The sequence below is a fragment of the Tiliqua scincoides genome, chromosome 5 (assembly GCF_035046505.1).
Source record: "Tiliqua scincoides isolate rTilSci1 chromosome 5, rTilSci1.hap2, whole genome shotgun sequence".
Lineage (NCBI taxonomy): Eukaryota > Metazoa > Chordata > Lepidosauria > Squamata > Scincidae > Tiliqua > Tiliqua scincoides.
The window spans coordinates 106,032,505-106,045,708 of NC_089825.1; the positions used below are offsets into that span (position 1 = coordinate 106,032,505).

The 13,204-nt window shown below is 46.3% G+C and overlaps 1 protein-coding gene across 1 annotated transcript; it reads right to left on the minus strand.

Annotated features, from left to right (window-relative positions):
* Positions 1 to 356: 356 nt before the first annotated feature.
* On the minus strand, positions 357 to 13,204 carry LOC136652939 (vomeronasal type-2 receptor 26-like). Its single transcript, XM_066629861.1, has 4 exons — positions 12,926 to 13,204; positions 11,059 to 11,895; positions 9,330 to 9,603; positions 357 to 1,261 (listed from the first exon to the last, which is right to left on the minus strand). Exons 1-4 carry the CDS (start codon positions 13,202 to 13,204, stop codon positions 357 to 359), a joined length of 2,295 nt encoding a protein of 764 aa, XP_066485958.1.

Below are 13,204 nucleotides of genomic sequence, written 5' to 3' on the forward strand. Positions count from 1 at the left end.
AGTGATTGAGTTAAAACAATACAACAAATAGGAGACACTTAAACAATGATTTAAGATACCAGACGTCTTCATAGGGAGGTGGATTTAAGATACCTATATGTGTAACCACAGGGAGGTGGAGGTTGTGTTTATGACTTGACCTGATTGTTGAATGTAGGACACTTGAATTGTTAAACGTATGGACACTTAGTCCACAGTACATAGCCAGATATAGAGAGAAAATCACACCTAAAAGGAAAAAGGTGATTTTCACGTAACAGAGCAAGTTTTCCATTGGGCTTTGGAAAGGCATTCAGTCATATTTGAGCATACCAACATATAAATGTAGCGAAATGAAGAAAACATTTTAAAGGGTGTCAAATATTCATTCCCTGTTCTCTGAGTTTCTTGAAGTTCAGATCAGCTCTTAAAAGCATAATATAACATTTGGGGAGAAAGATGCAAGCCAAGAGGCCAGTGTTGGAGGCTAAGATGGCAAACACTTCCACCACAACTATGTTCTTCCCCTTGGTGCTCATATATCCCGGAATAAAGGAGATCCAAACACTACAGAAGACCAGCATGCTGAAGGTGATGAACTTGGCCTCATTGAAAGTGTCTGGCAATTTTCTGGCTAGGAAAGCGACAGTGAAGCTGATGAGGGCCAGAAAGCCCATATAGCTCAGAACATAATAGAACATGGTGGCAGAACCTTCATTGCATTCCAGAATGATGAGTCCAGGCTGGGAGTGCAGGTCAGCATCAGGAAATGGAGGAGAGGTTGACAGCCATGCAGTGCAAATGCCCACCTGGATGAGAGAGCAGCACAAAACAATGGAGCTGGCCAGATTTTGCCCTAGCCATTTTCTCATTCTGTGACCTGGTTTTGTAGCCATGAAGGCCAGAACCACGAGGATTGTTTTTGCCAGCACACAAGAAACCGCTACAGAGAAAATGGTGCCAAAGGTTGCTTGGCGGAGAAGGCAGGTCACTTTCCCTGGTTTGCCAATGAATAGAAGGGAGGAAAAGTAGCAGAGCAGGATGGAGGTGAGGAGGATGCAGGTGAGGTTCCGGTTGTTGGCTTTGACAATGGGAGTCTCCCAGTTCTTCAGGAAAGTTTGCACCACCAACCCTGTCAGCACAGCCAAGGAAATAGCCAGGGAAACCAAAAGGATCCCCAAAGATTCTTGGTAGGAGAGGAAGCTGATTTCCTTAGGAAGACATTGATCTTGGTTCTTGTTTGGATATTGATCTTCTGGGCACTTCATACAGTGCACTGCATCTGAAGGTGAGAAATAAAATATTAATAACTTTGTTAATGTACATAGTACTGTTTTTTAACATAGCTATGATGTTATGTCTGTGTCAGCCTGCCAATAACTCTTGCAGGCAATCTTTTTAAGCACTCTAACACTTCTATGAGAAGGAATGTAAACCCAGCCCTATCAGCAGATACCCACCGGCTTACAATGTAGCTCTATGCATTTCTGCTCAGAAGTCAGGCCCTTCGATTTCAGTGCTAGTTACTCCTTGGTATGTACGTGCACTATTGCAACCCTATGTACATAAATTTGAGCCCCATCCTATCCAAGTTTCCAGCACCAATGCAAACAGAATGCAGGTCCAAGGTAAGGGACCAAGGCCTCTCTGACATTCCCCACACTAAAGGATGCATCACATGCCATGTTTGCATGGCTGCATCAGCACTAGAAAGTGGGATAGGATTGGGCCCTTAGTGATGATGGCTGCGTACCTGACTCAATCCCCTTCTCTCCTTCCAAACCAAAAACCTGTAGCAAACCATCAATACAGAGTAACGGGGGTGGGGGGGTGGTAGTAAGAAACAAAGACAGGAAAAGCATGAATTTAGGGGAATGCTTAAAACTTGCTGCTTTGCTAATCTTATCATTGACAGACCCTTTTTGCTGACAAGTTAACAAAGTGCCTAAAACCGCAAGCCAGACCTATCCTTCAGACACTTATAAAATTAGAAAAAGCAAACATACTTGAAACGGTCAAACGAGACAAGGCTACTTCCCTTAAGAAAGTGAGGAGGTGGCGAGTACGTGAGAGGGACAAAGCGGAAAGTTACCAGAGAACTTCCCTTTTTGGGAGATGCTTTGTTTGAAGTACAACCGAAATGTATAAAAAAGTGTCACACCCCACTGGAGGGTGCCTTTTGGATTTGAGCTGCGGCTCCCAGGGGCCGCAGCCATGTCTTGCTGAAACAATAAATAGCTTTCATAGCCTTCCACCCTTCAGTGTCTTGCTCATTTGGTATCAGCGGCACTGCACAGAACCCACCCCGTCTACCAACTGACTCTGCCCTTTGGGGCAGGGGTACGACAGTTTTCTGGCACCCAATCTGTGTGGGGCTCAAAGGCCAGACCCCAAATTGACCTTGTCCAAGTCTCTCAACGGTGTCAAATCTGTGGCGGTGGTGACCAATGGGACTTCCCAGCATGCACCAGCTTCTTCAATGGAGGGAACTCCCTGCGGGGGACCGGCCCTGAGACGTGGAGATCGCTGAGGACAACGCAACCCAGGTTGAAGGCAGAAGGAAGGCCCACAGCGGTCTGGGGACCGGCTGCCCAGGGACGCGTCAAGGAACACCTGCAACAGTCAGGGGGACTGACTTAAAATGCCCAGGGATGCGTCAAGGAACAGGTAAGGTACACCATAAGTTTATGGGTCGGAGGGACGCCTCCTAGGAAGGTCAAGGAATTGTTCAAGGTAGCTCAAAGCCCAGGGGGGGCTGTACCTTACTTGAATGTGTCTTGAGGAATTACGAAGCAGTGGGAGGAGGGGACCCTATGAGCAGAGGTAGAGCAAAGCGCTTTTTGTGTTGTTTGGCCACAATATTCACTAGAATCCGGGGCGAGGTGGTCGCTCCAGGGTTCAGTGGATGGAAACACCATCTTGCAGCTGCTCCTATTTCTCCAGCGGACTGATAAATGGACTGAGCACATGTATGCCCAGCTGTTTGAGACCCTGTGGAATAGAAAGGACTTATGTGACATATGCAATTTAAGTACAACTAAAAATATACTTGAAATGGGTGGGGGGGATAATAGTGTACAGCCTCAGCAGCTCCCTGGTGAGGGCCCAAAACACTACACTCACCCCCACCATATGCAGACAGCAGAGTAGAAACCCAGCCAACAGCTCCAGCCCTGCTGTACCCACTAGAGACCCAACCCTTAGTATTGAGACCTCAGACCGGGAATGGAGAAGGAGAGCGGTCTGCGGTTGTAACCAACTTCGCTGTCTACCGTCCATGGACTCCCATGGAAATGGCCACATGGAAAGAAAGAAAGCTATCTGCCAGATTCCTGAGCCCAAAAACCGAGGAGAACTTCGCACTTTCTTAGGGATGGCTTCCTATAGCAGGCTCTGGATGCCTGAGTTCAGTTGGTGGGCAAAACCCCTCCATGACTGCCTCAAAGGGCCTGAGAACAGTGCTTTTAAATTAACTCCTGAAGCGAAAAACTCAATCAAAGTGCTGAAAAGGAGACTGATGGAGACACCAGCCTTAGGGCTGCCCCAGCCTAGCCAACCATTCTCACTGTTTGTGTGTGAAAAGTGAGGAGTGGCCCTAGGCATCCTGATCCAAAAAGTAGGAGAAAACCCCAGAACTGTGGCTTATTTATTCAAGCAGCTAGACACAGTAGCTGCAGGATGACCACCTTGCCTGCGAGCGGTAGCTGCCACAACCCTTCTGATTAAAGAGGCTCGCAAAATCGCCCTGGGGAAAATGGACAGCATACACTCCACACATGGTCAAGACTCTGCTAGAACAAAAGGGAGACCTCTGGCTCACCCAAGCACGGTTGGGAAGATACCAAACAATTTTATGGGAAAATGGGCACATAAAGCTTCAGCTCTGTAACACTCTAAACCCTGCAACCAGACCAATTATTCATGATTGCAGCCTAAGCACTGACTCCCAATATGCAGCCAGGGAAGACTTGAAAGTTACCCCTCTTGAGAATGCTGATGCAATAGCTAAGCGAGCTGCGAGACAAGGGCCGCCCATCTTTGCCGGAGCCCTATTGCCAGTAATTCCCCTCCCACAGAAGCCCCCCTATGATCAAGAGGAGTTAGAGCTAGCAGACAAGCTAAAACTTGAGCTCACCGCAGGGGGATGGAGAATCAACTCAGACAAGCAAGTTTTGTTACCAAAAGCATTGAAAATAACAATTGTGACTCAGTTACATGAAGGAACCCATGGAGGAGAGGAAGCAATGATTCAGTTAATGTAGAAATACTTCATAACGAGAGGAATAGCTCGGGAAATCCGGTACAATGTCAAGAACTGTGAAATCTGCCAAAGAACCCCAAAGGGGGAGTCCAGAAGACTCTAGTCCCATTTCCCTGCAGAAGGACCAGGCATGGAATGGCAGGTAGACTTCACTGAGTTACCTCCCGCAGAAGGAAAGCGCTACCTGTTAGTGTTTGTAGACAGATTCTCTGGATGGCCCGAAGCATTTCCTACTCGAACCTGCCCCATAGCTGGAGAGGGCTGTCCCCTTTTGAACTCCTTTTCGGGAGAACTTGGTCAGTCACCAGGACGTTTGAGGAGGCTAAACTCATAAATGTAACATGGGAAACCGGGAATGTTTTGCATTGCCAGTATATGTGCTCTCTTTCTGCAGTTGCGTTCTCTTCACAGGTACGTGCGAGACATCAGTCCTGTCCTGCTGGATGCTCCAGTCCACAGTCTACAGCCAGGTGATTACATGCTGGTGAAGACCTGGAAGGATACCCCGCTCCAGCCCTAATGGAAAGAGAAGCCGCGCCTCGTGCTCCTGACCACCTACACTGCAGCAAAAGTTGAAGGAGAGAAGAACTGGATCCAACACTCCCGGCTGAAGAAGGTTGAGGTACCCGAGAACTGGACTGTTACCAGGGTGCAAGAAGACAGCGAAAGAAACAACTTAGGACTCAAGTGGTTGTTTAAAATAACCTAAAGTATATGGGGGGGGGGGAGCTGTTAAACTGCCTCCAACTAAGGTAATCACCTATCCCAACATTGATCCACACAAAGCAACAGTATTCTTGAAAAACCCTGAACGATCTAGACACTTTTTGGGGCTAGGAGAAAACCCACAGTGTGGCACAGTGACACCACGCGACCCTGACCAATTACAATCAATTCGCTTAATTGCAGTTAGGGGCAAGAGAGATCTCAGAGAAATGGAATGAGAACCTAGCAGTACAAACCTTTCAGGCAGTAGCATCAAACATAAGTCACACTGATGGTTACATCTGTATGCATTTGCCTTTTAGCTCCCAGTCTGGAGTTCCCCTCATAGGGGACTTAAGAGACTTTGCATCTGATGACTGGGTAGATTATGTATCCCCAGCATTTAATTTTACAGGCTTCCTTAAAATCATAACAAATCAGAGCTCCCCTTGGCAGTGGCACTTCAAGCCTAAAAATGTATCTCAACCATTAATAAGATTCGGGGAGACTAAGGGACCACAAATTAACCTCACTACCCTGTGGCAGTTCTGGAATGACACAGGAATATGGAAAGCGGTACATAACCGGTCAGTGACAAATACCTCTGGCAACCTTTTCACTCATATGTTAGATTCAGATAATACCATCACTGGGAGGCCAAATCCACCACTGGGCTCGGTTGATCTGATCCTGGCTTCTAAAGGAGGAGCCTGTGCCCTATTTGGTACCCAGTATTGTGTATACTCCTCAAACTTCTCAGTGAAAGCAGAAGACAATATTAGGCAACTAGAGAGCCTAATACTCCAATATGGGGAGTCTATAAAACAAGGGCACACTTGGTGGGAATGGCTCTCCGGATGGGGAGGGCGGATGAAGGGAATCTTAGCAGCAGCTGCTGCTGTCTTAGTAATAGTTGTAGGCTGCTGTTGTTGCATTCAGTGCCTCCCTGCCTGCCTGTAATTTTTGCTTAGTTTAAAGCACAAACCAACGCAAGTTTCTATGTATGTTGCACAGGCCACTGGCCTGAGTAAAGTAAATTCTCATTTATCAGAGCAATATATTGCTATGCAGCAACGTTAAGGTGAGAATGTAGGTCCCCAAGATCACATCATTGGGACCCCCCACACCCTCAAGCAGGGGAAACGGATGCCTGCCTGTCTCAAACCCCTTCTCTCCTTCCAAACCAAGAACCTGTAGCAACAATCAATACAGAGTAACGGGGGTGGGGGTGGGGTGGTAGAAAGAAACAAAGACAGGAAAAGCATGAATTTAGGGGAACACTTAAAACTTACTGCTTTGCTAATCTTATCAATGACAGGCCCTTTTTGCTGACAAGTTAACAAAGTGTCTAAAACGGCAAGCCAGACATATCCTTCAGACACTTATAAAATTAGAAAAAGCAAACATACTCAAAACGGTCAAACGAGACAAGGCTACTTCCCTTAAGAAAGTGAGGAGGTGGCGAGTGTATGAGAGGGACAAAGTGGAAAGTTACCGGAGAACTTCCCTTTTTGGGAGACGCTTTGTTTGAATTACAGGCATGCCTTGCTGAAACAATAAACAACCTTCATAGCCTTCCACCTTTCAGTGTCTTGCTTATTCGGTCTCAGCAGCACTGGACAGATCCCACCCCTGTCTACCAACTGTCTCTGCCCTTCAGGGCAGGGGTACGACAGTGATAATAACATCCCAATGACAGTGATGGAACTTGATCAGGACTCAAGCTGTGTTCATTTCTTAGCTTCTAGCACTAGAAGTGCTAGAGAGCTAATTTTCCCCCTTCTAGCACACTAGGGTCATGTTCCTTTTTCGTGTTTAGCCCGTTTCCCAGGCTAGCAATCTTTCCAACTAGCTTGGGGCTAGGAAACATGGCTATCTCCATGCATAATTTTATACTGTTGTTTGGTTGAGTGGAAACAAGTGGGCACAGCCATCTTGTACAGAAAATGGGTTTAGCCCTGCCTTTGCTGGCCTCAAGGAGCACACCAATGGCCATGCTCATGCCTTCAGACCCGCATTACCTATAAAAGCAAAGTGACCAGGGGGTTCTTCAGGCTACAAGAAAAAGACCCAATGCACCCACAGCCAGAGGAAGGTGAAAAAGCTGTCCACCAGTGGCCAATCCAGGTGAACAGAAAAACTCCGAAATGGCCCTAAAAGGCAACCACTTGAACTCAGACTGCTCCAAGGGCAAGCGGGCAGATTTCCATGAATTTCCCTGCAAGCATGCAACAAACAGGAAGTGAACAGGGAGTGTGTTGCTTCAATATGCTCCAGACCCACCCTGCTCCAGCTTGGTATCAATCCCCACAAAGGTGGGGCGTTCCAGATGTGGGCCAAACAAACTCCCATCTTCTGTTCAGAAGTGTGTGATTGGCATTCAGGGGAGGCAGCCCTGGTGCCAGAGCTTCTCGTTTTACCAGAATCACAGCACCACACGCTTTACAGTTCCGCAGCAGACCAAGAGTTCTGCCACTGTGAATGGACCATATGTTGGTCCCTAAGTCCTACTGAAATTAATGGAAAATTAATTGAATTCAGTTTCAACTGACTTGAAATTAATTGGCTTAAGTCAGTCCTGAATTCCTTTTCTCCACTGATGTCTATGTCAAGATTCATTTTATCCATATGATTGGAGAAAATAAATTCATTTTAGCAGTATTATTTTTAACTGTGATAGTACGCATATATCTGAAGACATTTTCAGGGGTGAAATGGGGTAATGCTACTCACCTGTCTGGTTTGAAATCATGTCTTCTGAGCAGGGCCTACAGCTGTAGCAACAAACAGGTTGTCCATCCTGAATTATCCTGCTGTGTCCAAGATGGCAACTTTCAACACATGTGGAATTGGGCATCTAATAATCAAACATATTGCAGGAAATATTCAGAAAAGCCTCTGCTAAATTCTGACTAATACTTTAAATTTCTGCTGCATTGACTTAATTTTGAGGTCTACTTCCAAAATTTTGCAGTGTTGGACAGGAGAAATTCCAGTTGAACTTTTAGTCTTTTTGCAATAAGCAGAAACCCACCAAATGGATAGGTTTCCCATACTTGCTCAAACTTGATTTGATTTAAGATTACATTATCTTTAAAAATTGTGAATGAAGGTTGTTTATTTTTTTTCTTATTTCAGATTCATGCATAATAAGTGTAAAGTATGCCAAAACTGGATTCCCTGCTGAAACGTCAGTGCTCTTTGAGCATGAGCAAAATAAACCTATAAGAAAATGGAACTCACCTTCTCAAGAGTTGAAGATGTCATTTCAAAATTTTATTTAAGGCATATTTTATCAGGAACTAGACATGAACATTTATAATCATTAAGAATTTGCTAGCTAAATTAAACATGTAGATGCAGAAGAGGTTTGAGAAATTCTAACACCCTACACATTTTACCAAAGCCAAATCTGATATTTAAGGAAGTCCCTTGAACTCAGCTGCATTTCTAGGCAGTAGGAACAATTGGATAATTCCCATTGAAGTGATGGGCAAGCCAATCCTATCCTGCATTGGAACAGGAATTGGAATTGGAATCCTACTGGCCTGTGTTGTATCCAGTATTGGGTAGGTGGTGGTTGCTGCACAACTTGCAGTAAGGGGATTTATTTCCCCTTAACCCATGTAGCCTGGCAGTCAACCCGATGGGCCTACTTGGATCTACTTGGATCTGCGCCATCAAAATCACTGATGCAGATTTGAGCAGCCAGCTGTAACGCTGGGCTTGCAAGGAGGGGATTAGGATTCAGCCTATGTTTCCAGGTCAGTCCCACCCTCCTCCTCCTGTGCCCGGTCTGCTGACCGCGCCATCCTTCCCCACCATAGAACGCCCCCATATCAATCTCCTGCCACCCTGTCAAACACCCCATGATGGTCACCCTTGGGTGGCACAAACCTACCCCTGCCCAGTTGGGATTCAGTTCCGGAAGGCTAACACACATCCTCATTGGCTAGCATGAGTCGTCACGCATGTGCTTTATAGCACGTTTGCAAAACTTGTAGTTTGGCACAGAGGACTTGCACTGCCTTAAAGATGTTAGGATTGCACTCTAACTATGCAATCCTATACCAGTTTACTCTGAACTAAGTCCGATTGTATTCAGAGGGACTTACTCTCAGGTATGTTTGTACAGGATTACAGCCTAACTTTTTCTTTAGTACTATTCCTACTTGGTAACATGACACAAATTGCTGGATTTTAACAAGGCATAATCACAGATTCGTTTTACTTGATTACAATAATGTGATCTGGTAAGTACAGGCTGAGTTTATTTAGCCTTTGGTACAAATTACCCCAGAGCAACTTGCCTTGTGGCTCTCTTACAAACTGGAGGAGGGCAAGGTGCTCGGGTGTCCAGTATGTGGCCAGCTGGCTCACTCACGTTCCTTCTGGACCTTGGTACTTTGTACTTGTTTTCTGCATGCTGTGAGGTTCATTCCCACCTGCTTGAATCTGCTGTGCCACACAATGGCATCTTCATTGATGAGCAACTCTTGATTTGGTGAAATTGTTCCAACCTGAATCCTAAGGAGGGTCTGGTTCGGGAAAGTGACCCAGTTGATGACGTCATACACGGTCTGCAACTCCCCATTCTTAAAGAAGACTTCATGGCCAGCACCATTGTTAAAGTTGATGTTTTCCAGAAAGTAATTCAGCTAGATTCAGACATACAATTGAGTATCACCAAAGTGCAGTCTCTTCATCCTATTCTTCACTCTACGGTTCTGTCTTGGACACACATTTTACAGTCAGTCAAGATGTGCAAAAGGCTATGCTATAGGTGGCTGCCATCAACTTTCACTCAGCTCATTTGCAGATTAGTTATGACTGAGTACCACTGGAATAATGAAACAGCCTATGCATTTCTACAAGTCTCATTTACTTCAGTGGGGCTTATTCCCAGATAAAGGTGTATAGCAGTGGTTCGTAAACCAGAAAGAGGTTTCCATGAAACCAGAAGTTGGTCATGTGAGCTTTTCAGCCATTCAAAGTTGCAGGGAGGCTTGCATCGGGTCCTGTAGGTTTTCCCCACCCTCTAGAGGACCTCTGAGGGCCTCGGTAAGTCTGAAAATAACCCTGATGACCCCATATCTTAAGAATGACAGGCTCAGAAATTCTTGGGCTCGAGTGTTGCAATGCCAAAGTTTGAGAACCTCTGGTGTATAAGATTGCAGCCTTAGGGTGCAATCCTAACTTGCGCTGGAACAGGCAACACAGGAGGCTTGCGAAGTATCCAGCACAAGATTGTGGTCAGCAGCGGCTTAGTCAGAGGCAAGGTTAAACTCTTCCCCTTACATCTGTGTAAGGGCTGCTGGCCCCAATGTGTCTCCTGAAATTTGCGCCACTTCCTGAGGTGGCAAAAGTCCAAGGAGAGCAGAAGAGCTTGAGGCCGCTCCGTTCTCCCTGGGGACGGGGGTTGGGATACAGCTTAAATTCCAGATCCAAGCCCCGCCTCCCCTTCTCTGCCCGCCTTCCCCCAGGGCCGCCCATTGCCCTCCCTCCCCCTGCCTAGGAATGCCTCATCCCTCCTCCTTCCCAACCCCGCCTACCTTTTGTGCTGGGGGAAGCTGGCGCAGAGGCTTCCGTCAGCCTCCGCAGGCTAGTGCTTCTCAGAGCACTGGTCTGGCTTCCTCCCGAGGAGGCGCAAACGTGCTTTACGGAATGTTTGCAACCCTCCCTGACTGGGCCGGCATAGGGCATAGCTAGGATTGCGCCCTTTTTTATATGAATATAAGTGCCGCAATTTCAGTGAACTTAGTCATAATTAATCCTTTGGATAAAGCCCATGGCCACTTGCAAATGAGCTAGAATGGAGACAATGAAATCCACAGAAACAAACCCTGAGAAATGCTTTCCATTCTATCAGTGGATTCACGTAACTGTTGGCTCATATGCAAATATCCTACTGTGGACCTCTAAGTTACAGGAAAAGAGCAAAGAAACAGAGATCCTTTACCTTCCTATCAGCTTACCAGAGAACATTGTGGCTGCATCTCACCCATACTCACCCATCTCCAATGAGCTTCTTGACAGTCTCTTGACATTATCCCCGTTCAGTCCTCTGGACTCATTTCACCCTCACTAAGAGTTCTTTCAAGTGGATACTGTACCTGCCACTGCTGAATGTTCATATGCTTGAAGTTTCTTCTAGCCCCTGGTCTCCTTTCACTGGATAAATGTGACAAGTGTAGAGCATGTGCTGTTGCATAGACAGCATTGTAGATACTGTAACTCTCTTCACTCATATTCATCTCAAAAATTGCGATAGGCAGGTTTTCCAACTTCTCCTCTCCTGTGCACTTTTTTCCATACTGTTTCATATACGTTAAACTAGGTGGTATACAATTGAATGCGTAGCGCCAAAACACACAGAGAAAATGCATCAGTGGTTCATCAGACTTCACATTCTGGAGAAATTCCTGGAATCCTGGAACTGAGTTTGTCTGGACTGAGAAAGACAAAGCACCATTGAACGTTTTTGTACAGAAGCCATAATAACTGATTCCAAGAGTGAAATCCCACTTGGACGTTGCGATCCAAACCTTCCCTATTTCAATCTTCCACAAGAATTCTAGGCGATCTAAGGTGAGCATTAGGGAATAAAGCGACTGAAAATTCCCATTGACAACAATCACATTTGCTTCAGTTGATAAAATTTCTAATTTTATAGTTTGGAAGGCATCAGGATCCTCCTTGACTTCCAGTTCTTGAGTTCTTATCAAGAGAGCAGTGCAAATGCTATTCTGGGCAAGCAGAGGAGTCAGTTTCCTCAGGAAGCTTTCTCCGTCATCATCATCTGCAACGATGAGGCCAATCCAGGTCCACCTGAAATGCAGGAGCAGCTGGACAATCCCCACATGCTGAAGGGTCTCCCTCGGTGCCATGATGTAGGAAGAAGAGAACGTTCTTTTATCACTGAACATGGCCTCATGGGCATTGTGAGTGAACTAATGAATGGAATGAACCTGATTAGAATTTTGAGAAATTCCATGTTTACTACAAACAGATATTCAACTAAAACTTAGCTAACACTAAGGCCACAATCCAGACCCATATTTGGGCTGGTACAAGTCCCTTGCGCCAGCCCAGGAGGGTCGCAAACATGCCCTAAGTTTTGGCTGACGCAAGCACAAAAGGAAGGCAGGGGAAGGCATTCCTGGGCAGGTTTTGGGCGGCCCTGGGGGTGGGCGGGCAGAGAGTGGGAGGCAGATCCCATTATGCCAGTTCCCAACCCACATTCCCAGGGAGAACGGAGCGGCTTCAAGCTGCTCCGCTCTCTTCGGGCTTGAGCCACCTGTTGAGTTGGCGCAAATCCAAAGAGACCCATAGCGGCCAGCAGCTGTTACTCGGAGGTAAGGGGAAATGTTTCCCTTTCACAATGGCTGAGCTGTTTGTGGCCACTATCCTGTGCTGGATACAGTGCAAGCCTCCTGGCTTGCCTGTTCCAGCGCAGGACAGCATTGCGCCCTAAGTTTGTCATGTTCCACTGATGCACAGTGTCATGAAATTGCCAAAAAGTGCTTTGTGACAGCACAGAGAAATGGTGTGCTAGCGGGATGGCCGGAGCTTTCTCACAGATGTTAGGATGTTCACTGGATCATGTATGTTCAGTGCAAGGTGGGGAAGGGCAGGGAAAAGGTGAAATGTTGAGGAGATGGGAATTGGGAATGGTAGGATCAGAATAAGAAGGGGCTAGGTTCAGCAGCGCTGGCACATGCTGTATCCTAAACCTTTTCCTGGACTGATCCACTGGATTTCAGCCAGTGGTATTGCTGGTACAGGTTCAAGTTGACCCATTGCAGCTGCTGGGTCTATTCTGGGGCAAGGGGACAAACGTCACCCTAAGAAGACCCCCTCTTACCTTCTGCATGCTGAAATCATGCCCCACTCTGTACTGCAAAAAATGTGCAGGTAAATAGAAAATTGCATCCAATGAAAACATAACAGCAAAGGGATTCAAAGTACTCATGGACATACCTGTGGAATCCTGTATGGACTCAGGATGGTGGCCATCTGCATGGCACTGTCTGAGGTGTACCCCCCAAAAACTGAAATCACATCACTACTTCTGCCACACTTGTAATTGGGTATAAACAAGAAGGAGTCTTGGGATGTGGTCCTTTGGTCTTTGAACAAGAGGTTCAACAAGGTCTCATAAGTGATGGCTGAATCAAACATGTTGTCATAGATGTGGAACCCCAAGGTGTTGTTTGGCAAGAGCTTGGGATTGTTGTTGATCTCATGAATGGTAAACAT